General features: G+C 49.3%; 1 protein-coding gene across 2 annotated transcripts in view; it reads right to left on the minus strand.

Moving 5' to 3' along the window:
* Positions 1-493: 493 nt before the first annotated feature.
* The window catches only part of LOC135263421 (nascent polypeptide-associated complex subunit alpha, muscle-specific form-like), a 35,586-nt gene continuing 10,250 nt past the window's right edge, over positions 494-25,829 (minus strand). Inside the window, exons 1-14 of one of the 2 annotated variants that reach the window (XM_064351413.1) lie at positions 20,421-21,256; positions 13,353-13,474; positions 12,626-12,690; positions 12,287-12,408; positions 12,052-12,117; positions 11,877-11,942; positions 11,304-11,498; positions 10,074-10,167; positions 9,325-9,453; positions 8,342-8,388; positions 7,851-7,997; positions 6,013-6,213; positions 3,590-4,589; positions 494-2,954 (exon numbers count right to left, since the gene is read on the minus strand). In XM_064351413.1, coding sequence (XP_064207483.1) covers positions 1,587-2,954; positions 3,590-4,589; positions 6,013-6,213; positions 7,851-7,997; positions 8,342-8,388; positions 9,325-9,453; positions 10,074-10,167; positions 11,304-11,498; positions 11,877-11,942; positions 12,052-12,117; positions 12,287-12,408; positions 12,626-12,690; positions 13,353-13,474; positions 20,421-20,548 — 3,750 coding nt within the window. In that variant the 5' untranslated portion in view covers positions 20,549-21,256 and the 3' untranslated portion in view covers positions 494-1,586. Of the gene's footprint in view, positions 2,955-3,589; positions 4,590-6,012; positions 6,214-7,850; positions 7,998-8,341; positions 8,389-9,324; positions 9,454-10,073; positions 10,168-11,303; positions 11,499-11,876; positions 11,943-12,051; positions 12,118-12,286; positions 12,409-12,625; positions 12,691-13,352; positions 13,475-20,420; positions 21,257-25,829 lie in introns of those variants that run through there. The other variant, XM_064351414.1, reaches the window with a different exon arrangement.

The raw sequence follows: 25,829 nt of genomic DNA on the forward strand, positions 1-25,829 counted from the left end.
TATGATTAAAAACTGGCAGAGTTACTGTGATATGGTGTATAGAATGTGGTTACATAAGCATTCGAATAAATGCCACCAATCAATAAAAACCATATCTGCTAAAACAACACGTGCACACAAGTGTGAAACGTGTAATATACGTTCGCGCTGCAAGATGTTGCATGGCAGGGTCATGGCAACATCGACGGCAGTGCTGGAGTTAACCAACTTTTCTTTTTTTTTAAATTGTCTTTGTCTCCATCTACTGGCCATTGCCAGTCGCTGCAGCTCTGCGCAGGGGTTGTGGAGAAGTTAACTTTTGGAAACATCCCCAGCGAACTTCAGCACACTAATCTAATCGTAGTTATACCACAGTTAAACTTTATTACACCACAAATACATCTGCTGACATCTGCTGATACCATTCTTCAAATTTTTTTTAAAATGTCTTCAGTGTTTTCAAGAGTTCCGTTGTTCCTTTCATTAAGAGTACACAACAAAAAAAGACATCTGGCATTTTTCAGTTTGTGTCTTTAATATTCACAGCTAAAACAGGATAAAAAAGAAAATATTAACCTTTCAGACTTTAAAATGAAGAGTTCACTTACATTTCTGTTAATGCACTGTGCACACAAAATGACTCTCAGACAGGCTACCCTTTGCCATACAGTGAACGTGCTTCCCAAGTACAAACACACATATAAAAAAAGGAAATAAAATAGAAGAAAATAAAATACTAGTAAAGTGCATGTCTGAGAAACAAGCCCCTTATTTCATCTCATTAGATTTTTACAAAAAATAAAATAAAAATAATAAAAACCCTGAAGGGGGAAACAGCATCAATGTACAAATATACCCACCATAATGCATCGGAACCCCTCACACAGCAGAGCAGATGCCCCCCTCCCGCCCCCCTCCCCCCACCCCCCACCCAGAGCAACCAACAGTGTCAAGACAACAGAGCTACACACAGACACCCCGAAACACACAACTAAGCACCCGTACACGGACCGTCCCAAACACGCACACGCACGCACGCACGCATGTACACACACACACACACACACACAGTCTCTAACACGCAGCTAACCACAAGAAGGTACAGAGCCCCAACGCGCCCGGGCAGCCCCGCGCACTGTCCCCTCAGAGCGCCGCGCGCGGCCGCCGGCACAGTCCGTAAGAGCTCAGGGTGTCCCGGAACAAACACCAGCGGGAAAACGGGCGCAGCCAACGTGGCCGTACGGACAATCCCGTTCCAGCTGACAGAAGAGGGGAAAGGGGGGAAGGTAACCACAGCGGCGCCTCGTGGACGTGGCCTGAAAGCACCCTTCTCCCCTCTGCGGCTGGTGAAGGCGTAAGACAGACAGGCAGAGCCATCCGCCAAACCGCCGTTTCGCAGTCCCTCGCGACGGTTCGCGTCTGCCTCCGAAATAACAGAATTTGAAAAGGCGGTTGGTCGCTTGGCTTGGACAGTGGTACCTGAATGTGTGCTCGCTACACGGTGGTATTGTTTTGCTTGTTCAGTGCGGACTGGACGTCGCTTTGACCCGGCAGAGCAGTCAGCTGCAGTTCTGTCCTCTCAGAGCCCTGGCCAGGACGGGCGGGGGTCACATGGTGCTGTACAGGAAGCTGTGCGTCTGAGTTCTGTCCGCCATTTTCTTGAGCCTCCGCAGAGGGTGCGTCCTCCCGTGCTGTTGCCGCGCCGAGACGAGGGGCGGAGACGAAGGTGTCTGGGGGCGGTCCGTAGAGTCCCGAGCCCCGCCTCCCCGGCCGGGCGGACACGGCGGCGAAGAGGGGTGCAGCGAGGGCTGGTTTTGGCGGTCCCTGAAAGCGGGCTCGTCCCGTGCGGCTCCGGGGAGTGGCGAGGGGAGAGGGGAGGTGGGAGAGGAAGGGGCGGAACCGGAGCGGAGCACGCGCTGCTTTTTGGAGGCGTCGTCCGGGCCGGTGTGGGCTGGCTGGGGGCGGGGCTCCAGGGGGTCGGGGGTGGTGAGGGCGGATCCGGGCTCCCAGTCGCTCAGGTCGTCGGGGTGGAGCTCCAGGCAGCCCAGCTTGGCCAGGGAGGCGGAGCGCTTCATGAGGGAGGGCAGGGTGAGCCCCGCCTGCCGGATCCGAGCCTCCATCTCCGAGGCCCCGCCCAGGTCCCGCCCCCGCTCCCTCGGCCCGTCCTGCTGCGCGCTCAGCCAGGCCTGCCCCTCCCGGCCTCCCGCTCCGCCCTCAGGCCCGCCCCCCTGGCTCAGGAAAGCCTGTAGATCTTTCTGGGGGTCAGCCAACTTCTCCAGGTCCTCCCCGCCCCTCTCTGGGGCCCCTCGGGGCTCCAGGGACACATCTGTGCTCGTCGCCAACTCGGTCACGCCCTCCAGCTGCAGGAAGGACGGAGAGAGGGAGGGGTCCGCCTGGGTAGGGTGGGGCTCTGAGCTGTCCCTCTCAGAACAGAGGAAAGGTCCTGAGACAGCATCTCTAATAAAGCCCCTCCCCCTTTCCTTCTCATTCTCATTCTCCTCCCCCTCTTGCCCTGAAGGCTTGGGGGAGGGCGTGTCTCTCTTCGGCTGCTCCCTGCTTCCAGCCGTGTGAAGTCGAGGGCGGGGCTGGGGGCGGGTCTCCGTTGCAGAGGTGGGGCAAGAGGCGGTGCCAGGCGTGGAGGCGGGGCAGTCCAGCTCCTGCTTCAGCCTCTGTTCAAGCTGCTCGGTGACTCGGCGCACAGAACCCGAAGGACACTCACAGGGAGGGGTGGAGGGGGAGTCTGGGAGGGTGGGGGACAAGGCTAATTCTGGAGGCCCTTCATCAGCTCCACCCGCCTCTCCCCCCTCCTCTTTCCTATGCTGCGGCTGGCTGGGGGCAAGGATGGGGGCGGAGCCAGGGTGCGATATAGACTCCAGCTCTGTTACCATATGCCGCACAGAGATGCCATTCTCCTGCAGGGCCCTGGGAGCCACCGCCCTATCACCGCCCTCCGTGGGGTGGGCGAGGTCCTGTTCCTGCAGGGAGAGAGGGAGAGAGATGGAGGGAGAGAACGAGAGAGGGAGGAAAGAGGAAGGAGAGAGGGATTGGTGGAAAGGCCGAGGGAGAGAGAGAAAGCAGTTTATTACAGGAATCCATGATTAAGGTCCAAAATTTAACACCCAATAAACACATTCCACCAAAAGTCTTGCTCTAAGTTCAGAAAACTTGCACCCTTGCTTAGGCTCCGAAGACCATAACTTAGGCAAAGGCCCTAAAACAGGGAAACTACACCGAGGCGAGCTGTAACTGTTCAGAGACTACGCAAGGGCTGAGCCATAAGCGTCTTGCAGTACCTTCCTTTAGCACGAGGTGGCACTGTTGTATAAACGCAAAACTTCTCTAGAGGAAAGCTACAACTTCACTTCTTTTCTGCTTTGACACCAGCAACTTGAGCCTGACAAATGCTATAAAAATACAATATTACTGTTATTTAAAAAAAAATGTTTATTATCATAAAATTATCATAATTTTTGACTAACTGTGATAATGATGACACCAACAGTAGTGTGTAATTATATAATTTTGTCCACGGCTATGAGAAGAGGTCAGCAGTGCACACGATGGACAGCGTAACATCAGTGACGGCTCTGTGAGCTAGCAGTTTCCTCACCTTGCACTCTTCCTCCTCAGCCACAGTCACAGTGACAGTCACAGTGCTAGGGTCCTCCAGCGGCTGCTGTTCCAGGCCCCTGGAGAGGGGTGGCTGAGGAGGTGCCTGCTCAGAATTCGAGTGAGCAGGGCCCTCCAGAGACAAGCCCAGGAACTTCTCCCGAGCGCGTAAGAAGTCAATGCGGTCGGCGCTAAGGGGCGGGGTGGGGACGGGGGCGGGGACACCCAGCGGCTCTGTGTCGCTCGGGTTGTTGTTGTCGTCCTTGGCCACAGGCCCTGGCCCCAGGGGGCCTGAAGGGCCCTGTGGGATGACAGACATTGGGGTCTCCAGAGGTTCCAGGGTATCGCCGGTGCCGCCGGCTCCACTGCTGTCGGACATTGGCACGGGCAGCTCTTGGGGTCCTGTGAAACAGGAGGACACCGCCGTGTCTGTCATCGGACTAAGCGCTGGCGGCGATGTCTGTGGCGCTTCCAATTTTTCTTCAGGCACCAAGCTGGACGGCTCCGAGGGGTCCTCGCACGGCAGTAGCAGCTCAGGGGATTCCAGTTTCGGCTCGCCACTTGTGAAAGGTGGAGGATGAGGAGAGGGCGGGGAGGAAGCGGGCAGGAGCGTGAGGGAAGGGGGCGGGTGGGGGGATCCGACGGGCACGGTCACGGCGACCGTGAGCAGGGAGTTGTCCACCCTGTCCTCAGGCACCGCCGTGGCCGCCTGCGGCCGGGGGAGCGCGGGGACGCGGGGGTCCTCCAGGGGAGGGAGGGTGGGGGAGGGCAGGCTCTCCTCTGAGCCGCACACGCCGTTGGGGGCTAGCGTTGGGGGGGTGGCGGCCTCTGTCGGGGCGCTCTGGGCCTGCAGGAAGTGCTGGAGGGAGGGCGGGGCGTTGTTGTTGTTGTTGTGGGGGTCCGAGCGCCCCAGCGAGTGGGCGGTCTTACAGAGCGGCTCGTGCCGCTCCGACAGGTCGCTGTCCGAGTGGGAGCGCCACAGCTTATTGTGCCTCTGTTTACTGCGGGGGACAGACAGACAGACGGGCAAAAACAGATAGATTAATGTGTGTCCGATTCATAAACTTACCCTAATTCCATTGTGAAGCACACTGAGGTGTTTGCTTCTTTGTATGAAAGGTTCTGGTCTCAATAGTTTATTATTCTTATTAATGCTTGTATCCAAAACCCCACACACTTTCTACAGGCCTGAGTAGCTGACCTGTGCTGTGCGCTATTTCCTTCTGTCTAGAACAGAGGCAAACGGCTGTGACACTGGAAGGCTGGGGTGCGTGCGCTGCTTTTTGTTCCTGTCAATTATTCAGTCTTAAAAACTGTTTTATACATCGGTTATACTTCATTCTGACATCAGACCACAGAGAAACGGCAGCTCCTGATTTTATGAGAAAGGGCAGACTGAATAAATGTTGTTTGGACCTATTAAATAACAGAAGCTGAAATCCTGAAATGGGTGTCAGGCCAGAACAGAGAAGCTGTGCCTCTAACCAGCGGCGGCAACGCAGAACGTCACTGGCGGCAGCGCGAGAAGATTCACAGCCAAAAAAGTGTGTCAAATCCTGAGGCGTTTCTGTGCATTCCGTTGGCCGACGGTGTGGAAGTAGGGCGTGGCTTCGCGCAGCGCAGAAAGGAGGCGGGGTGTGGTCTAACCGGTACGGTGCTCTGTGGGTTATTTTCCCTCTGCCCACGCTTGCTGGTGTTGGTTCCAACCGATTAAACCTGACACTTGCTAAATATCTCTGAAGGACCGCAGAAAAACCTTTTCACCAAAACTCACGAGTCTGCACCTGTAGCAAATGACTTAATACAAAACTGTCTGATCAACAAATAATTGGCTAATTAAATGTTTAAGAGCACAAGTTGGTAATAAAATCCCAAAAATGATCAGTAGCACCCCAGCAACACAACAAAAAAACTGCAGAGACTGCAAAATCAACTAGCCAAATGGAAGGTGCTGCTGCTAGTGTGATTCATTCACTGACAAACTAGTGGGCCAAAATCCAAGAGGTTTTTACACTTTGTGGTAACTGAGGTTTACGTGGCTTTGGTGTAGCACTTTGCCTTCTATGAGTGTGTGTGTGACTAACAGTTTAGCTACAGAACTTCCCAAGACTGTTGGGCTAACAGCTTAGCTACTGTACATCCTGAGAGTGTTGGGCTAACAGATTAGCTACTGTGCATCCTGAGAGTGTTGGGCTAACAGATTAGCTACTGTGCATCCTGAGAGTGTTGGGCTAACAGATTAGCTACTGTGCATCCTGAGAGAGTGCTGGGCTAACAGATTAGCTGTACATCCTGGCAGTGTTTGGCTAACAGTTCAGCCACCGTACATCCTGAGAGAGTGTTGGGCTAACAGATTAGCTACTGTACATCCTGAGAGTGCTGGGCTAACAGATTAGCAGCTGTATGCCCTGGGATGGGGGGTACCTGGCCAGCAGGATGCCCTGGTACTCCTCCAGCTGTCTCATAAAGGAGGGGTTGGGCTTGGTGACGCCGCGGCGCTCCTTGACGTAGTCGAAGGCCTGCCCCAGGTCCCAGCCGTACTCCTTCATGGCGTAGGCGATGACCGTGGAGGCCGAGCGGCTCACGCCCATCTTGCAGTGCACCAGGCACTTGGCCCCCGCTTTCCTGCCACGGGAGGAGAAGAGGAAGAAGTGTGAGCGCCCGCAGGGGGAGAAGCTCCATGGGAGTTAGCACGCTATCGCTCAGATTACCGGCCCAAGCCTGTTCGACGAAACAGTATGCACTTCTGCAAGGGGCTCTGGGCAAGGGGGTCCACTAAAAGCAATGTAAGTTGTGTAATGTAATGGTTAGAAAACCGGGCTTGTAAAGTCAGAGGTTGCAGGTTCAAATCTTGGGTGGGGCACTGCTGCTGCCCTTGAGCTCGGTACTTAATCCGAATGGCTTGGGCAAATACCCAGCTATGTAAATGGCTAAAACAAACACAAGCTGTGTAAATGGTTCCGGATAAGGGCGTCTGCTAACACAGGCTAAATGTCACGCAGAGCATTTGCGGTGGCGGGCTGGCGACCGCATGCGGGTGCTGCAGGCTCCACTGCATCCACGCAGAAAGGGGCAGTCGCATACAGACCAACGGGAATACGCCACGCGCTGAGCACTAACCAGGCTGAACACAAGCAGGCCTTTTCATTTATATATAAATATTTTATATGATTTACTTTTCTATTTGTCATTATAACTCTGCTGAGTGATAAATACGGGCGTCCTTGGACTACAGCAGAGAACAAACCGCAAAAACCAAACAAATAAGGCAATGTCAACAAGTATTTTAGTCTTAATTTTAGACTTAAACTGAAATCTTATTTCTATGACTTTTTTTTGCTTGATAAGACAAATATATTGCCAGTTTGACTCATTTCAAGACAGTTTGACTCATTTCATGATTTGCCAGTAAGGCAAGACAATTTCCCTTTTCAAGCAAAAAGAGAACTTAAAACAAGCTTAAGACTTTCTACATGACAGATCTTATTTTTTCAAGTGTCATTAGACTAAAACACTTGTGTAACCTTGCGTTCTACTGGGTGTGTGAGGAACTTTACACAAACGCAGGGAGAGGCACACTGGACAACAGTTTCTGTTGTATTGTGTTGTATTGTATTGGAATGAATGAGTGCTTTGTACTGCAGTTTGCTGACACCTTGAGAATGCAGACAGATCATTTAGCCATCGCTAACCACTGAGGTTCAGACGGGGCAGCGTATTGTCCGGTAGTGAGCTCAGCACTCAACTACAGCGCTAATTAAAGACATTTTTCAACCCGAGTTGCCCTGCGTTTCCCATCGCTGAAAATTAAATATGGGGCAGGCTGGCATCCAGCTAATCTGGATGCGCAAGAGAACAAAGGAACAGAACTAAATATTTAAGGTCAAATGACAAAAACTGAACCCAGCTAGAAACCCAGTATTGTATTCACACTCTCGTATGTCCACGCAGGCATGGGCGCGCACACACACACACAGACACAGACACACACATGTACACACGTACACAAAGGCACACGCACATGCACACACACAGAAACGCATAGTCACTTTCTCCAAAACACACACACACACGCACGCACGCGTGCGCACACAGGCATGTGCACATGCACACACACACACACACACAGAAACGCATACTCACTCTTTCTTTCTCTCAAACACACACACACAGGCATGTGCACATGCACACACACAGAAACGCATAGTCACTTTCTCTTTTTCTCAAACACACACACAGACACACACGCGCAGTGTTCTCACTTGGCCTTTGAGATGAACTTGTACGTGTCGTTCCAGTACGCCAGCAGATCCGTGGCCTCCTCGTCGTACACGCGGATGTTGTGGTACTCAAACAGGCCGGGGAAGAAGTTGTCGATCTCCCGCGTCACGTTCAGGATGTACCGCACCCTGGTACACAGACGGGAGGGAGAGGAGGACAGAGAGATGAAGAGACCGTGTACGTCAGGGAACTGGGCCTGCAACTCAGGGGCTGCGGGCTCAAATCCAAGGTGGGGGAACTGCTGTCGTACCTGTGAGCAAGGCGCTAACCTGCAGTGCTTCAGTAAAATGCCCAGCAGTGTATATGGATTGTACGTAAAGCAGTGTATGACACACTGGATGAGAGAGATCGCTAAATGGGTAAAGATGTAATGGAATGTAGACGTCCCCATTTACTGCAGGCTCACTAACAGCGTTCAGCATCACCACAGGAAGTTCAGAAGTGTGGAGGGAGACAGAGAGGCTGCACTTACCCGCTGGTCTGAAGCTCCTCCAGATTGGACGCGTTCCACTCCGAGCCCTAAACGCACAGCGGCAAAGTCCATAAATCAGCGATGCATGGCTGCAGACCAGCGCCACTCATCTGTTCAGTTTCATTAAATGACAGCAGTGTGGTTCACGCTAAAAAAAACACTCGCACATTCCCTGAACGGAAAGCCGGGTGCAGGACCTCAGAGACCCAGCCCGCAAAGCAAACTCAGCAGGGAGTTAACACAGCCGCAGAAGGTGTCTGTTGTAAACACCTCTCTATGTCTGACTGTTCAGCGAGGAAGGAAACTGTAATGGAGAGGGGAATTAACTCCAGTCCCGGAGGGCTGCAGTGTCTGCAGGTTTAACTCCAGTCCTGGAGGGCTGCAGTGTCTGCAGGTTTAACTCCAGTCCTGGAGGGCTGCAGTGTCTGCAGGTTTAACTCCAGTCCTGGAGGGCTGCAGTGTCTGCAGGTTTAACTCCAGTCCTGGAGGGCTGCAGTGTCTGCAGGTTTAACTCCAGTCCTGGTGGGCAGCAGTGTCTGCAGGTTTAACTCCAGCCCTGGAGGGCTGCAGTGTCTGCAGGTTTAACTCCAGCCCTGGAGGGCTGCAGTGTCTGCAGGTTTAACTCCAGCCCTGGAGGGCTGCAGTGTCTGCAGGTTTAACTCCAGTCCCGGAGGGCTGCAGTGCCTGCAGGTTTAACTCCAGTCCTGGAGGGCTGCAGTGTCTGCAGGTTTAACTCCAGTCCATGGTGTGAGGGCTGCAGTGTCTGCAGGTTTAACTCCAGTCCTGGAGGGCTGCAGTGTCTGCAGGTTTAACTCCAGTCCTGGAGGGCTGCAGTGTCTGCAGGTTTAACTCCAGTCCTGGAGGGCTGCAGTGTCTGCAGGTTTAACTCCAGTCCTGGAGGGCTGCAGTGTCTGCAGGTTTAACTCCAGCCCAGGAGCGCTGCAGTGCCTGCAGGTTTGGGAATGGGCGGGGGGTGTTCTCACCAGATAGACGTGGTCGAAGATCTCAGTGGGGCTGTCCATCTGGCCCAGGATGACGATCATCTCGTTGTCGATGAACTCCTTGAACTCGCGCAGGTTGCAGACCATCTGCATTTCCAGCTCGGTGCGGATCTGTGCAGGGGTGGGGTTGGGGGGGGGGGGGGGTACAGGGTTACTACATCATTAGCTCCGGATCCCCTTTCAGCCTGACTGCCAGGGCTCAACTACAGCAGGACCAATGGCTACCATGACAATTCACCCATGCCACCAGCGGGGCCCAAATAAGGCTCATCACACACTTCAGCTCAACCTTTCACCAAAAATAAATAAATAATACATTTTAAAAAGCTACCCCTCATCTACAGTGGGTCAACTTCGTTTCTAGGACAATGCTTGGACTTACTGATTATAAATGACTCTTTTTTTTTTTTTTTTTTTTTTAACAGGACGAAATGGGTAGGTAAAAAATAATTAAAAAAAAAAAGTAATTTGGTTCTTTTTTTGTCTCGCAATTAAAAATCTTTTGGGGGGGGGGGTGTACGTTCATCTGTTCTTTTACTTTTGAAACCATTGTGGGAATCAGCAGGAGAATGTTAAATGAAGAATGAGTGGAGGAACAGACTGGATGGAGGGATGAGAGGGGGGTGGAGGGATGAGAGGGAGACTGACAGATGAGAGGGGGATGGAGGGATGAAAGGGAGACTAACAGATGAGAGGGAGATGGAGGAATGAGAGGGGGATGAGAGGCAGACCTCTTTGGAGGTGACGTTCTCCAGGTCCTTCTGCATCATTATCTCTCTCAGCCGGGTCTTGATCAGTCTCTCAGTGCGCTCCCTCTCCGTCGGCCTGGGGACACACGGACACGGCTGGTCATAAGACAGACAGACAGACAGACAGACGGACGCATGCCAGTCCCGGACAGTGCAGACAAGTAACCATCACTGAGCAGGTGGGACTGCGTGCGTGTGCGGGTGCGGGTGCAGGCGCGGGCGCGGGCGCGTGCGTGTGCGTGTGCGTGTGCGTGCGCGTGTGAGCACTGGCCCTATCCCATGGCTGACTCCATCCCTTCTCTAAGGTGCCGGTGGCTCCAGGGCCTGTTTTCCACAGCGGCTGCATGTGACAGAGGCAGCCTGTGTATATTTAGACTGCACTGACCCCGGCGCGTAAACCCGCTTCATCTTCCCCATTAGGACACCCAGCCGCCGGTGTCAGGTGACACCCGAGCCCCCGCGCCCCCGCGCCCCCCCCCGCCCCCCTGCCCCCGCCCCAGCTCCGTCTCCCGGCCCGGCCCGCTGGTCTAGATGCCGCAAGTCGCCTTCTCCTGTATCCAGGCTCCTCGTTTACAGAAATAGCAGGTTCCGTCGGTTTCTCTGAATGGCTTTTGGAGAGCCGCTCACTCTCTGTGGTTTCGACCGGCCTGAGGAGACCCCTTGTGAACCCATCTGTGTAGTCACGTGTCTCTGGGGGTCACTGCACAATCAGCAGGAGCGGACCTGTGATTCTCCCAATTCTGCCCAATGAAACTGGGGTTTTCATATCTGCAGACCCTATGTTTTAGCCAGAGAACCTGGGTATGTCACACAAGAACTTTTACCCTTCGGCAACTGACAGCAAGCAAGAATGCTCAGCAATAAGACTAATACTAGTGGCCCCTAGAGACAATTAAGTATGAAAATGTGGGGCGGAGGGAATTTAAATGTATATATATATATTTTCAGGTTTAGACAGTTCCTGCTTGTCCATTTGTATAGCTGCAGTGGCGTTTCCTCTACATGCTGCACGTTAACCTTAGCATTTTACCAGCTTACTATTGGCTGTCAACAGATCTCTTCTTCTCCCAGGTCAACACAGAAAAAACCTTCCAGCCGTCCGCACTCATATTGAACTAGACTGTGTGCGTCTCCCGAATGCGGACGGATGGACAGATGGAAGGACGGACGGACGGACGGACGGACAGATGGAAGGACGGGCGGCGCACTCACACGTCGGTGAAGAGCACGGGCGAGTCAGCGCGGTGTGACTCCACGTCCTGCATGGCGTTCCACTCGTTGATGCAGGTCTGGTCCGAGGCCACCCGGCTCTGGTAGTAGCTGACCCAGGTGAGGAACAGGCTGCCTGGGTAGTAGTTATGGCAACGGGCCACTTCACAGGCCTTGTGTAGGGACTGCAGGGCCGACCTGGGGGGGGGGGGGCGGGGGGGGCGGAGAGAGAGGGGGTTAGAGCTGCAGCAGGTTAGGGAGTGAGAGGGATCAGAGTGAGAAAGAAGAGACTGAAAGACAAAGAGATGGAAGGAGGAACCAAGAACGTTACAGAGGAGAGGAGACAGAAAGACATATCATGGGGCGACATAGCTCAGGAGGTAAGACCGATTGTCTGGCAGTCGGAGGGTTGCCGGTTCAAAACCCGCCGTGGGCATGTCGAAGTGTCCTTGAGCAAGACACTTAACACCTAACCCCTAACTGCTCTGGCGAATGAGAGGCATCAATTGTAAAGCGCTTTGGATAAAAGCGCTATATAAATGCAGTCCATTTACCATTTACCATATCAGTACTCACCACATGGCTTGTACAGAGACAGGTTTGAAGACATGGACTCTGTTGACTGTGGACACACTGAATCCCCTGAGGAGAGAGAGAGAGACAACAGAGGTCACAGTGGGACAAACTGTCATCATTTCAGCAACAGAACCCAGCGCTCTGTGGGCAAGGGGTCATCGCTTCTGGGTCTTACCCGTCTCCGTCCAAGTGTATGAGCGTGTCACTCCAGAGGGGCAGCACCAACCCAACGGAGCACGAGCTGTAGGAGACACACACACACAGACACATGCATTATGCAAAAATCACATCGCATAGCAATTACAGTGAGTACACCTTAAGGCATGCACGCACACACACACACACACACACATATATAATCTGAAAACACAGAGAGATCAGACTCGGTAACAGTGGCGCCCCCTGCTGACCTGTCAGAGGGGCTGAAGTCCATGCCCAGCACGACGCTCTCCTCGGTGTCCTGCCGGCCGTTGGTGGACACCACCACCATGTAGCGCGTGCACTGGGGGTGCACGCTCTCCAAGCGCACCGCCTGGGACGGGACCGGGGGGAGCGGGGTGGGGCAGAGGAGGACAGGGAGAGGGATGAAGGGGAGAGGAAGCAAGAGTTGAGCACTGTGTAGATCTGCATGGTCTGTGTGTACGTGCGTGCGTACGAACGAATGTAAATGCATGTAAGCACATGTGTAAGTGTGGATGTGTGCGCACGCGCGTGCTCATGAGTGTGTGTGTGTGTGTGTGTGAGCTCACCAGGCGGATGGTGTCTTCGGGGCGTAGCACAGTGAACATGGTCTGCAGGTGTTGCTGAAGATCGCCTGCAGAAGGACAGAGAAGGAGAGGGAAAGAGGGAGAGACCCAGTGTTACATGCGCACACAATAATGACCACAGGCCACAGCAGGCTGCGCTAGCTCTGTACTGCTGGCCATTCCCTACACCGACCCATCCTCCTCCAGAGCCTGCAGTGCTTCTGTTCCCACACAACCCCGCCCCAGCGCGCAAGGACACCCCCATGGAAAAGCCGCAGTGTACCGTACGCCACCATCAACGCCCTCATCTGCTGTCAGGGTGCTTGTGCTGTCCCCTGCGCATTACAGCAGGCCCCAGGCCTGTTTCCATAGTGCTGATCTGGGTTCAGTTACGCCCTTTAGCTCATAATGCACGAGCTTAGCATGAGGACCAGGGAAACCTGATCCTAGATCAGTGCTCTTAACTCTACCCCGAGATGCTTTATGAATATGGGCACTGGACTCTGGTTTGGTGCTTTTTAGTCAGCCAGAAATGACACAGCTCTACATGCGGCAGTGTACAGACCTACATTACTGTATATCACACCGGAGTGTACGTGTGTGTATGAGAGCGCATGCGTGTGGGCGTCCGTGCGCGGGCGTACATGCACGCGCACGTGTGCCCTTTCCTCGCGGTTGCGGTCGCGAGGACGACGGCGGTTCCCATCGCGCACGCCGTTTCCGTGGTTACCTGCGTGCTTGTTTCGGCGCTGGCTGACAAGGGGCACGGCGGAGGAGGAAGAAGAGGAGGAGCCATTTCCGCGGGGCAGGAAGAGGGCGGCGCCCTTTACCGTCAGGAAGCTCTCGTTGATGCTGTGGGGGGGAAGTGAGGGGAAGCAAGTTAGCAACAGCACCAAGAAACAGGACTGACACGGTCATTAACCGCAATGGCCAACATCCACATCCATGAGAATGCTGGGAAATGTTGTACAATATCTTGTGGCGAAATAGATCAGAAAATCATGTTGGTCGTCTAGGAGGAGAGGAAGTTCCATACTTGACAAAAAAAATAAAAAAATCCAGAACAAAGAGGTTCAGACAGAACACACCGTACTATCTGGCTCTCCGTCTTGACTGCATATGCGTTTGTGTCTGTGTGTGTGTGAGAGTGGGAGTGTGTCCACCAGTCACTGTAGAAGGCGGTGTGGTTTTCAGCTTAGACAATGTATGAGTGTGTATGCGTGTGTGTCTGTGCGAGTCTGTGTGTGTGTGTGTGCGCACATATGTACGTGTCTGTGTGTGTGTGTGCATGTGTGTGCGCGCGTGTGTATGCGTGCCTCCTCGTACACATGGTCACTGGCGGTTAACACTATGAAGGCAGGATTAGACACAGATAAGAGCCTCAAAGGGAATCCATCGCATCGAGAGCGGCCACTTTAAATCTCTCCAGAGACTTGGCAGTGCTGCACACTGACATACTGACCTGGACACACTCAGCAGGCCAGCCCAACCACATACGCCCAACTTTCTCCTGTACATTACACAGTAGCAACAGAGGAACAGAATGCTTACGCACGCATGCACGCGAACGGACACGCACAGACGGACAGACAGACAGACAGGCACCCTCCTGATCAGGAATGAGTGAACAGACACTTCTGCTTCTCCCGTTCCCAGGAACCCGCAAGTGCGAGAACAGTGTCGCCACAGAGAAATGCAACCTCGGCAGAAAACCACAAAGCTATGAAACTATGAGGCAACACGAGGCTGCGCAATTTGAGCTGTCCCAGAAAAGAAAAGAAAAACAAAGCTTTGGTTCCCATAACCCCCCACCCCCCCCCCCCCCCAACGCGCAGCCCCTCTGACTGCTCCTCCACAGTGGGATAAAATGAGGCCTCGGTGTGAGTGCCCGGGACACGGCTTTACAGGGGACAGAGAAACAGCAGGGCAGCAGACCAGCGCTACACTGGAGTGCAACACATCTGTGTAACATTAAAAAGGCCAGCGCTAAACCGCCTTCCAGACAAGATGCCCTGGAGTGACATGCGTCTGGCCACTCTCAACTGTCCAAAGAAAAAATACATATAGGCCACCATATGTATTTTTTTTTTTTTTTAAAGAACATAAAATAACTTGTTGCGATTAATAAGTTAAACTATAATAAATGAACAATAACTTAAATTATAACTTAAAAGCAGCTAAATTCTTATTCTGCCTGCTACAGGAGGATTTGGTATTAGTCACTTGGAGGCCATGTTTATTGAATAACCATTATGACATTGATATTTAAACCAATGAGCGCTGCCTCCGTTTCGCTGGCTGCCAATCAGAAGTGAGCTTTAAGTGAATGTCTACACAGAAGGACACGCTCCAGCTGTCGTGCTCATAAATGGAACGCTTTACATCAGAAGGAAATGTTATTATTTTTGCGTTTATGGGAGAACTATACGCTGTCATTGCATGATTTAATGAATGATTACAATGGGAGGGGGGTAAAGTGGTCATGCAATGCCTTTAACAAACATCTGAGAAATGAGGAAGCACTAGCACGTTAGCAGCATGGCGACAGGAACGCCGCTAGCATGCTTTTCCAGCCAGCTCTCCGCTCTCTCTCGGATGGAGAGCTAGATGTAGGCAGGCTCTCTCAACGAGAAACATACCCCCAGCTCCCCTGTACCCCTCCACTGGGGTGGGGAGGTCATTTTGTGGACACCCAGAGTTGGGCAGTAGTCCTTCTTAGGGCAGAATATGGACACAGCGTTCAATGAAAGGACCTCGGCCCTCCTACAGTCTCTCCACTGACTACCAGAGAGGGAGAGAGAGACGTGGGACTCCCCACCTACCCCTGCCCATATTAGTAAGTCTATGGCACAGGATAAATATAGTCCCAGGCTGCTCACAGAAGGCCTTATGAGTGCACAGATAAGGTGGACAGAGGGAGGTGGTGAGAGCTGCATTCTGTCACCTTTAAAGATATCGATTCAACCGGGAAGAGAGGGAGGGGGAGGGGGAAAGAGAGAGAGAAAGAGGACAGTGAGAGACTTAAGCTAGATATAACGGACATAAAAAACAGAATGAGTGACAAGAAAACATGAGATGAGAGGAAGGAAGGAAGAAAAAAGTGACAGACTATGGAGAACTAGCGAAGTGACAAACGAGCGTCTGGTTTTCTAGCAAGAGCAGGGCCGGCGTGTGGCTGGGGCTATTCTGGTGCTCACTCCCCGTCCCCCGATTGGCCCATACAGGGACCTGATCAGCCAGTGGGGAGGGCCAAAGCTATTTTGGTGCGAGGCAGGGGGTGGTGACACTTCCACAGGCAGAGGCACAGGGTTCGGGTCGTGAGAGCAAGAGGTCTGGGACGGGCTTAAACTAGCTGAAGGAGGCACGCTCAAGATCGGTCTTGGGCTAATGCGCTCTACTTGGGTCCCAGGTGACCAGTGGAAACAAACAAAAATAAACAAGACCCTCCCTAGTACATTCTAACAATAGACCTGTACAACTTTAATGTCCTAAAAAAGCAGCAAAAAAGCAGCAAATACCCTGTGCCCCAGCTCTCAACAACTGAGTGACTGAACATTCCTTCACTCTTTACTTCTTCTGAAAATAAATAATGCTTCAGCCCCTTGTTTGTTTACCAATAGCATTCCCACACTGGCTGACGACATCAAAACAAATGTTAAAATTTCCAATTACTGAACTTTACTATCTCTTGACTGCTCAATACGACTAATAAAAATGTTTTTCTTTTTGGGTCGTCTCTTATTGTCGTCAGTGGTTTCCAGAGGACAGTTTTATAAGTGCTGGTTGTGCTGCTTGTTCACACAAATCCGTTCAGAACAGGTGCTGCACAGATCTATGGGGTCGAGAGCAAACACACAATTAGACAGAAGCATCCGTGTAATGTTAGAGATTAGCAGTGCTGCACAAGTCCCGCTTCACACCGACGCTGGCAAACGGGCAAGTTCCTTCAGAGCTGCAGCACACCACAGCCTCTCCAAACTTCCTTCTTCGAGGCCGCAAAACATCGCGCAAACCTCTCAAAACTTCCTCGTCTGACTGCCAGAACACAGCCTCCGCGGCTTTTGGTAAATTTTGGTCACGTTTGGCCGTGCGAGCGATGGGCTTTCGCAAATCTGACGCCCGAGGAAGTTTCCAAAGCGTCAGGATTCCAAACAGGACTTCCTGCTCAAACCTGCCATTAAACAAACCTGTACTTAAGCAGCCGACAAGATGAGGATGAGCCTGTCCTCTCATCTACACTGCTTTGCTTTTACAATCAAAGTGAACCTCTAACAGCCTTTTACTCTAACCGCTCTGAAAAGCATTCCTTGGGTCAGGATAAAAATACAGGGGTATTCTGCCGTGTCACAAGTCTCTCTCCAGTTCTGTTCGTTTCTTTCCCTTTCTTACGTCTCATCTGTGCCCAGATCCCTACGCTTTCTGCTTCCATGTTTTTTTATCAACATGTTTGTTCACCTCAAACACAAGCAAAGTTCACTGAAGTTGACTTCTTCCAAGCAGGTACCGTTTATAGTGTCCACATGACCAAGCACGTGAACCCGAGAGGGCAAAGTAAACAAACGTGGGGACACACAAACACACACCTCGCAGCCAATCACACGCGCCGTGCCGGGACCAACACTTCCTTGATAAACAAAACGGCGTGTGACTTCCCCGCTACTCCTCCCCTGTTGCCATGTCAACTGGGAGAAATGCCAGGTGAGCAGACGCAGACTCTGGACTTTCCCTGTCTGTTGCTCAGTTCCTGTTACAGCAGCCCGGCTGCTCACGGCTACCTGGGGAAGGGCTGCCGTTCATCATAAAGGTCACAGAGCCGCTCCAACTTCCCAAAAAAACACACCTTCTGCTTTTCAGCTGTGAGCTGCCAGGGGTTACCTGAAGTACCAGCAGAACAAGGAAGGCTGCTGAGAAGGAGGAATATGAATCACACCTCGGAGAAACTGGATTGAATTCTCAAATCAGGCACTCTTCACGGCTGTGCCAACGAACAATTATTTTTTGGATACACCCTCTGACACGTATAGCTCTCTGTATATATAGCACACTGAACCCATCTGAACTATAGAAAAACAGGTAGGTTCATTGCTTTCTATGAGGATTACAGATTTTGCAGTTGTTTCACCTCACAAAGCCCCTGTTAAAATCACATGACAGACTCATCCAAAGAATAGAAAAGAAAAGAAAACAGAACAGTGGCACTATTCTGTTTTAAGCTCCACTACAGGATTTGAGTCCAAACTGAGAAATATTACATTATATCAACAATATTCCGACCTTTCACCTTTCTGGTACAGTTAGCGCATGCCATGGAGTACCCACAAATTCCACCGACTTTGTTGAACTCCTGTTGCTAGGTGATCAGCTAATGTCAAACCTTTTCCTCAGCCCTGGCTAAGAACAAGCACCTTTGTAGGCCTGAAGTATGATCACAATGGAACAGAAAACTGTGTGGGAACACTCATTTACACGGCTATACCATAGAGATCAGGAGAGTCAGCCTGCACCATTCTGTTTTCTGTTTTAACTTTGTGCTTCTCAGATAATTATATAGAAATAATCTGTGATTTGAAAGCAGTGCTTTTTCATCGTCAAAACTAATGCAAGATTATCTGGTTCCTACTTATACAGCTAACAGAAGCAAAAAGAGTAAAGATGACAACTGTGATATTTAATGAAATAGCCAATTGTAATCCCCTGCAATATAGAATGTTCAGGAAATAGTCATCTTTATAAAATATCTACTATCATGTTTGAAAACTGAAAATACATGGCAAATTAGCATCCAAACTGGATTTAAAAAATAGGCTAAACCGAGCTGCAGTAGAAGAAAGACTACACAAATTATCTTCTGATCACCAGACGAAAACGATCATGGCAGTTATAAAAGAACCAAAAACCTAGTGATGGGAGAATGAAGTATGATGAGAACTCCTTCTCCCACGTGGTGTGAATGAGGCAAAATGGCTGAAGCTACAATTAGTTATCAATAACAGATCTGCACAAACCAAAAAGTGTTTGCTTGTCACAGAACAATCGCCTGCTCAAATAGGACACCTCATTCCGCCAGCTGTACCACAGCTAAGCACCTAACTCCACTCAATCACTTTCTGTGGCTTATCGGACCAGCGCAAATTGTACATTTCTGAAAATTTAACTGAAATTAAATGTGTTTATATGGTTTGCGCAGTCTGTCTGGAAGCCCGGCAGGGTTGAGTACAGCTAGAAAGCTGCAGTCTTTCCTGACGTTAAACTGAGACCATGGCGGGGAAGTGTAGGGCTTTGACCAGTGGAGGTGCCAGGAATAGTGTGCATGCTTGCAGAAAGGCAACCATTTACGATCGGGCCTTGCAAATATAGACCAGACTGTAATTATGTACTTTCCTGGTATTGGTATAAACTTTAACCCTATGACCCCATCAGGCTCACATAAATGCAGTGCTACTAGAGAAATTACTGGCTGGGCTATCACTACATTTTTAAAAAAAGATAATGAAGCAGTACCTTTGAGCTGGGCCTCTTGGATTAATCAGTGCAGAGAAATTAAGATGCACAAAAGGGAAATGGTATGTGACATTTTAAGTACCTCAAGCGCATTTCGACAGGCAGTTTTAAAAATGTCCTCTGTAATCAAGTGCCCATTAATATTAAGATTTGTATCACTGGCCACCTATTTTATCTGTCAGTTAGGCGAATAAACAGAAAAAGAAGGTCCAGTCAAAACTGTGGGGTTGTATGTGTTCATATGTGCTAACCAGTTTGTTGCTATACAGGCGTTTGAAGGACAGGAGCACAACAATATAACTTGACACAACGACTTTGCATTGAATTTCATGAAAAGCATCAATTTCTTAAATCACAGATGCTCAGAATCAAGTAACCAAATCAATACTGAAATGAATTGCATTTGCACAATCAATCAAGTTTTTTTCCCATCCAGTCTTGTCCAGTGTCCAGGTATATTCCAAAGGATGTAGATGACTGAGTAACTTCAACGCATGAAAGCAGTTAGGGTTCATATTATTAAATGACTCATGTCCTTCCCTCTGTTCAGAAAGTCCACACTGTATTGAAACAGGTAGGTGACTAATCTCGCGCAACTATTTCACAACAGCACGAGGAAATCCACTCAAGTAAGCACACATCCTTCCTGTTACGTCACCTGGTGAGAAATTCGGTTCTGCGCTATAATGCACACACAAGACACCTAAACGGCTTCCAAAGGGTCGGTGCCCTATATTTCAAAATCAAGTGAACAGTCTTAGATTAATATTCATGCATAAACAGCTACACTATTATTAGAAAGTCCATTTAATCTGCACTAACTTTAGCGTTACATCTTGTATATGCCAACTTGAGCAGCCGGCTATTAGATAGCTAAACAAGGAAATGGCTACTGTAAGAAGTGAACTTTATTTGCTCGACTTACAAGTAAGCCAAAAGAGCCACTGCTGCAGACAGGTAACTAGGTAGCTAGCTACAATTCAACTCAATCTGTTATAGGTTATCTATAAAATATTTTTGTATGTATCTTACATGGTAGCTTTAAATAAGTCCAGCAACCTGCAAGCATAGTTAGTTGGCAAGCACTGTTGCAAAACGAAAACATGCATTCAATACATAATTATGCATTTAATTGTCGTTAAATAAAATAAATAAAATTAGACGGCCAATATGATTGTTAGCTAGCTTCATATTCTTGCAATCTATACGACAAAACAAGACCTGCAATACGTTTTAGCAGCTATTCCTCAACGACAAGGAATAATGAACTCTGTTGTACAGAGAAATGGCAACTTACAGTTGATTGATCTTGTTCTGGGAAACGAAGGCGTTCTTCGTGAAGTGTGGTACCATTTTCGCCCCGCAGCAGGCACAGAAGCACCCCGCCGCGGAGCGCCCCGTGGCAGTCATGCTCCCGAGAGTCATCGAAGCGCCGTTGTCGTGGAACAGCACCAGTGTTCAATTGGCACAGTTCACCCCTGGCCAAACATCAGTCAGTTTCTCAAAAATACCGCTTCAACGCTAAAAAGGTTTAACACGCCAAACTCAACAAAAATGTCGCTCGAAATCTAACACGAAAATACTAATTTATTGCTCTGTGCTTCTTCAATTCACTTTAAATCATCTAGTCACTAACAAGACAAACGCAAAAGTAGGCTTAGGTACACCAACAGTGACCGGCTATTGTCTTTTAAACAGTGAATAGTTTCATGAGGTGGCAAACATATCTTTACCACATTAGCAGCATATCTAATAAATAAAATAAAACACTCGTATTCCCGACATCCGTTCCTTTTTAAGGAAAAAATCGTTTCCAATGAGCGATAACGCGACTGGATTCAAGTTTCGAGCACAAATACGCACTCTTCCTCAGCTAGTTGGCCAACTCGAACTAATCAGCTACGGTGTAGCCTTGACAAAAGTTTAATATCTTTAACGTCGAGTTAAGTCCGAGAGCCACTTGCTCAGACTAGTCACGTCCTTTCGCCTCTAATCGTAACCAGAAATTCAGCTGGCGCAAGGCAGAGTGGAAAAGGAGGAGGAGCACTCCGGTCAGCATGTGCTCACTGCGAGGAACACACCCAGAAGCGATATACGACACTGCCGGTTCCTTGTGCAACGAGAAAGTCAAAACATCATGGCAGGAATTGAGAAATCCCTCGATACGTCTACAAGCGTAACATCAGATTTTTTTCCTTTGTGAGCCGAAAGCCTAATTACAACAGAACTCGGAGCTCCAAAGACAGCCAAAATTCGACAATGCTTTAAATAAAAAATAAGATTTCGGTCAGACTGATAAGTAAATATAGTATTAATCACAGGTATATGTGATAGAAATGTAGAACAAGACACAAATCTACTTCTTCATTTGAGGTACGATTTGTGAAAATTATTTGTAAGTAAAAGGGAAGGTAAATCTGTAGCCTACTGCAATGTGCTAGGCCAATATAACCCATATATGGGTGGGTCCAGGCTCACATTGGGAACACCTGTACTGCCCTACATCTTGTGGTCTCTAAAGATCTATAGATGGTGAAACAATTGCCTTTGTTCTACCCATGTCAGTTAAAAATGGAATTATATAATTGGTGACACCACTCCCAGCACCATACAGCAGTAAGAATATGTATTCAGGGCCTGACCTGAGTAACACAACCTCAGGTACACAAAGCCATCGTCCGTCAGAGCGCACAGCTTCATTCCGGCCCATTGTATGCCTGTGTATGATCAATGGTGCTATGTTCACCCTGCTATCAAACCACAACACAGCCAAGCGTTCATTCAGAACGGGGTTGGGAGGCGCTGAACACAAACACAATGCGGGGCAGCAGCTTTGAAAATCTCCAGTGTTGTCTGCGAGGGCTTTGATTAGATTTGGCTTTCGGCTTTGTTGATCACAAATGAACTTGTATGCTTTCTTGCGTCTGTTGCGTCAACTGTTGAATGACGGTGGACTGTCTAATTAACCACCGGCAGCCTCGTGTTCGATTCTAGGTATTTACTGCATTGCAGCTCAATCATAAACAGTGATGACCAGTAATGTTGGGGTGGGGCAGTGACAGTATTCCTCCTGGGCTCGGTCACCACGTTTAAACAATGGCACAACAGCAACCCATGTCCTTCTAGAGATAAATATTTTCTGTTATCTGTCCACCTAGCAATGAGGAAACAGCAAAGTGCAAACTGCATCCTCTATTTCTCAGCAGAGCCTTTAATTTTGCTTCACTTGAGAGAAGAGACGCCAGTAATGCAGCTTTTGCACTTTTACAGACTTCCCCTCTCTCTCACAAGCCCTGCATTTCCACAGGGTTAGTTTCCTGGGCCTGCAAATAACCTTCAGCCAGTGATGAAAAAAACAAACCACCCATTGAACCTTCACAGATTCCCCTCTAATGAAGCGTGTTTACATTTATGGGGTGTGTCATTCTACTTCTTGTGATGTCATAATGCATTCAAGACTCAAGCACACCAATGCAGCGTTTCACAAGGCTTTTCAGCTGGCCTCTATCAACTTGGGACTGACGATGATGTTGTTGAGGCACTGATATTGATCAGAAGAGATGTTGGGAGTGCGTGTACTCGTTAGCAAATAAAAGTAGTCAATATACCAGACAGCCGGGATTCAATTGGAAGACAATTCAGAGTTTATTTAATCTAATAAACTGCTGACCACCTCATCTCCTCCAAAATGTATCTAATCTGACTCAGAGCCATCCTAGAGGTCTGCCCTAGAGCAGAAGTCCACACCGCTGGGAAAGCACGGTACATGACATTATTACATTACCTACTAGTTTAGCACAAGGGAGACATTTAGAGCTTGTTTTAAGGGCTTATCCTTTCAGCGATAAACATATCTCATCCATACCACTAGAAATTTCATGAAGCTATCGAGGCTAACAATGTAGCTGCTCACCTTCTGGTTACACAACTGAGCAAATTTCAGAAAACAAAATTGTGAGAGGGAACAAGCAGGGTTGCCACTAGCTCGCCTTCAATTACATTTACTTCTGTGTTTTTGCTCAACGCTGGTCTGTGTGTATCTACCACTCTAAATTCTGGTGGTGTTCTAAGGGATTTCCTATCCATTTCCCAGGAAAATAAAATAGGCATGGGACAGTCATACTGTCCGTCACCTTACACATAGAAAACAATGGGGAGCTACACCAATCATAGAGTATGTTGGTAACTAACAGAACACTGGTGAAAGCAATTGGTGGATACTTTCTGGCTATGCTTATGAGTGTTCCGTTCAGAAATCAGTTTCGCAATATCACACACAACGTTCACTCAAACCTCTCCACCAATAATGCAGGACCACCAGGTGTACATCACAATATTATACCTTTAACAAACTTTTGTTCGAGACTGAGACCTTTACTTCAATATGTCACTAGTTAATAACAGTTTTTAATAAGTTCCATTCACAAGGCCCATAGGTTTTTTATTTGGATAGCTACATAAAACTTACTGTAATAAACAAACAAACCGAGTGAAGTACTAAAATACTTTGAGGGTAATGAGACTGTGTTGTGAACTACTTGCATAGGGGTACAGAGTTTATTTCTGTTTTCCTGGTTGGTGCAGTTGTGTCTACAGTTTGTTTTGGTTCCTGTTGCAATGTCTGTCCCGTGCCAAAAGTACTTCTTTGAAGGAAAGGGTAAACACGTCTGCCGTGCTTCTCAGTACTCCCTTCTCAATGACCCCCACTGCCTCATAGCCAGCTGTTCCCATACTCCAAGCTGGGGACACAAGGACAGACGGGGGTTGATCAGAGTTTGTGACCCTTATTTCAGACCCAACCTTGTGACCAATTTGACCGACCCTCCACGAAGCCACAAGCACACTAGCACTGATTGGCACATAGCCCAAAACACAAGCATTCTCAGCTGTACTGTCCATCCAGTTGAAAAAAAGTTTAAAAAAAGGGGGGGGGGGGTTTGGTCCAGTTAAAAGTTTATGATTATAGAGTGAGAACATGTGCACTGGCATAGTTTTGGGGTTTTATGTGCACAACTTCCTAACACAATACAATTACTGAATATGGATAAGAATATGAAGAGGGGAGCTCAAAATTTTGTGAATAGATCAGGGAAATAAACAAGAGAGTGGGGAGAGAGAGAGAGAGAAGGGGAGAGAGGGAAGGGGAGAGTGAGAGAGAGAGAGAGAGATAAGGAGAGACAGTGAGAGAGAGGAACAAGAGAGAAAGAGTGAGGGGGAGAGAAAGATTTCTGACAGTACTCTGCCTGTACACACCGGGCTGGTGAGAGGGGAAGAATGAAAGCAGGAGTGTGACTGAGCACCCAGACTCAACACTGAGTGCCGCCATGCCCCTTCAGCACCAAGATGCCCTGTTTTCTGGAGGCCCTTCCTGGCATCTCCAGGACCAGCTGCCCATGGGCCCAATCCTACACACTCACACACACTAAAGTGTGCTTTCTCAAGTGTGTGCTGGTAAGTATGGAACACACACACACACACACACACAGATACACACACACACTCAAGTGTGCTTTCCCAAGTGTGTGCTGACATGTACGAAACACACACGTGCACACAGACACAAAATGGTCCCTGGAATATGAAGAGCGCCTCTACCAATCTAAACTCACTTATATGCTGTACGCAATCTTCCTCATGCGTCATGACAGTAATAAAATACAAAGAAAAAAGGACCAACAACAACAGTGCCTATACAGAGGAAAAAGACTTCCCGCAGCTCTCCCTCATAAACAAATATCACTGTCCTTATCAGGCTTCAGTGTGGCTATGTAAATACTGCTGTTGTGCTAGACAGCCAGAGCAAGACAGTATACAACAGATGACCTCACCTGCTACTGGCGGGCCTATACGACGGACTCACCCAATTTGTCACCATGCAGATTTGTCATAACTGATTTGCAAAATACCCACCAAACTCACAAATACACACCATCACACATTATACCAAATAAATATGCAAGCAAACGCAAAATGAGCGAACAGTAGGACGGGGCTTTTCCCTTCCTAGTAAATGATTAAACTTGTGGCCGAACAAACAATAGTTGCTCCAGGGACATCTAAAGTCATCTCTTGCTCCTATGGACAAGAGCTAAAACTAATCCATTTAGATATGTAAATATGAAGTACAATTCATGGGACTCTGCGTATCCTACAACACAAAGAAAATATTTATCCCTCCGCACTTTGACCCCGTTCTGAAAAGAGGTAGTGTGGCCTTAGTACAGCTTTAGCAACAGGCCAGAGATGTCCCCCTAGTGGACAGTCTCTGCAATGCACCCATGGGGAGGGGTGATTTTCACTCATTCTTCGTTGCACGCTTTCTGATATTTAACAGATCTTGACATTTACTCAGACAAAGCGACAACAGTTTCAAGGAAAAAACTGGGATTTAAAAAAATCTGGATGACGAAATATTAAATCGACTCCCTGGCCAGGGTTCGTGACAAACATGCTGACAGGCAGGAAATTCTGGGCTACCGGTTGAGGAAACTCGACCAGCAGGTTAAACCTGATAAACGGCACAGTCAGTCAGCCAGTCAATGAGGACAGCAGATAGAGCAGCAGTACCTGTGCAGTAGGAGCTGATGGTGCAATCGCATGTGCGCTGTGGGGGCGCTGAGCGTAGTTACAGCAGCAGAGTGGGCAAAGACAGTGTGTTCACAGCTGCGCAGTAAGAACAGCCAGTGCGGCCACGGTAGCGCAGTCA

Source organism: Anguilla rostrata, chromosome 9 (assembly GCF_018555375.3).
Source record: "Anguilla rostrata isolate EN2019 chromosome 9, ASM1855537v3, whole genome shotgun sequence".
NCBI lineage: Eukaryota > Metazoa > Chordata > Actinopteri > Anguilliformes > Anguillidae > Anguilla > Anguilla rostrata.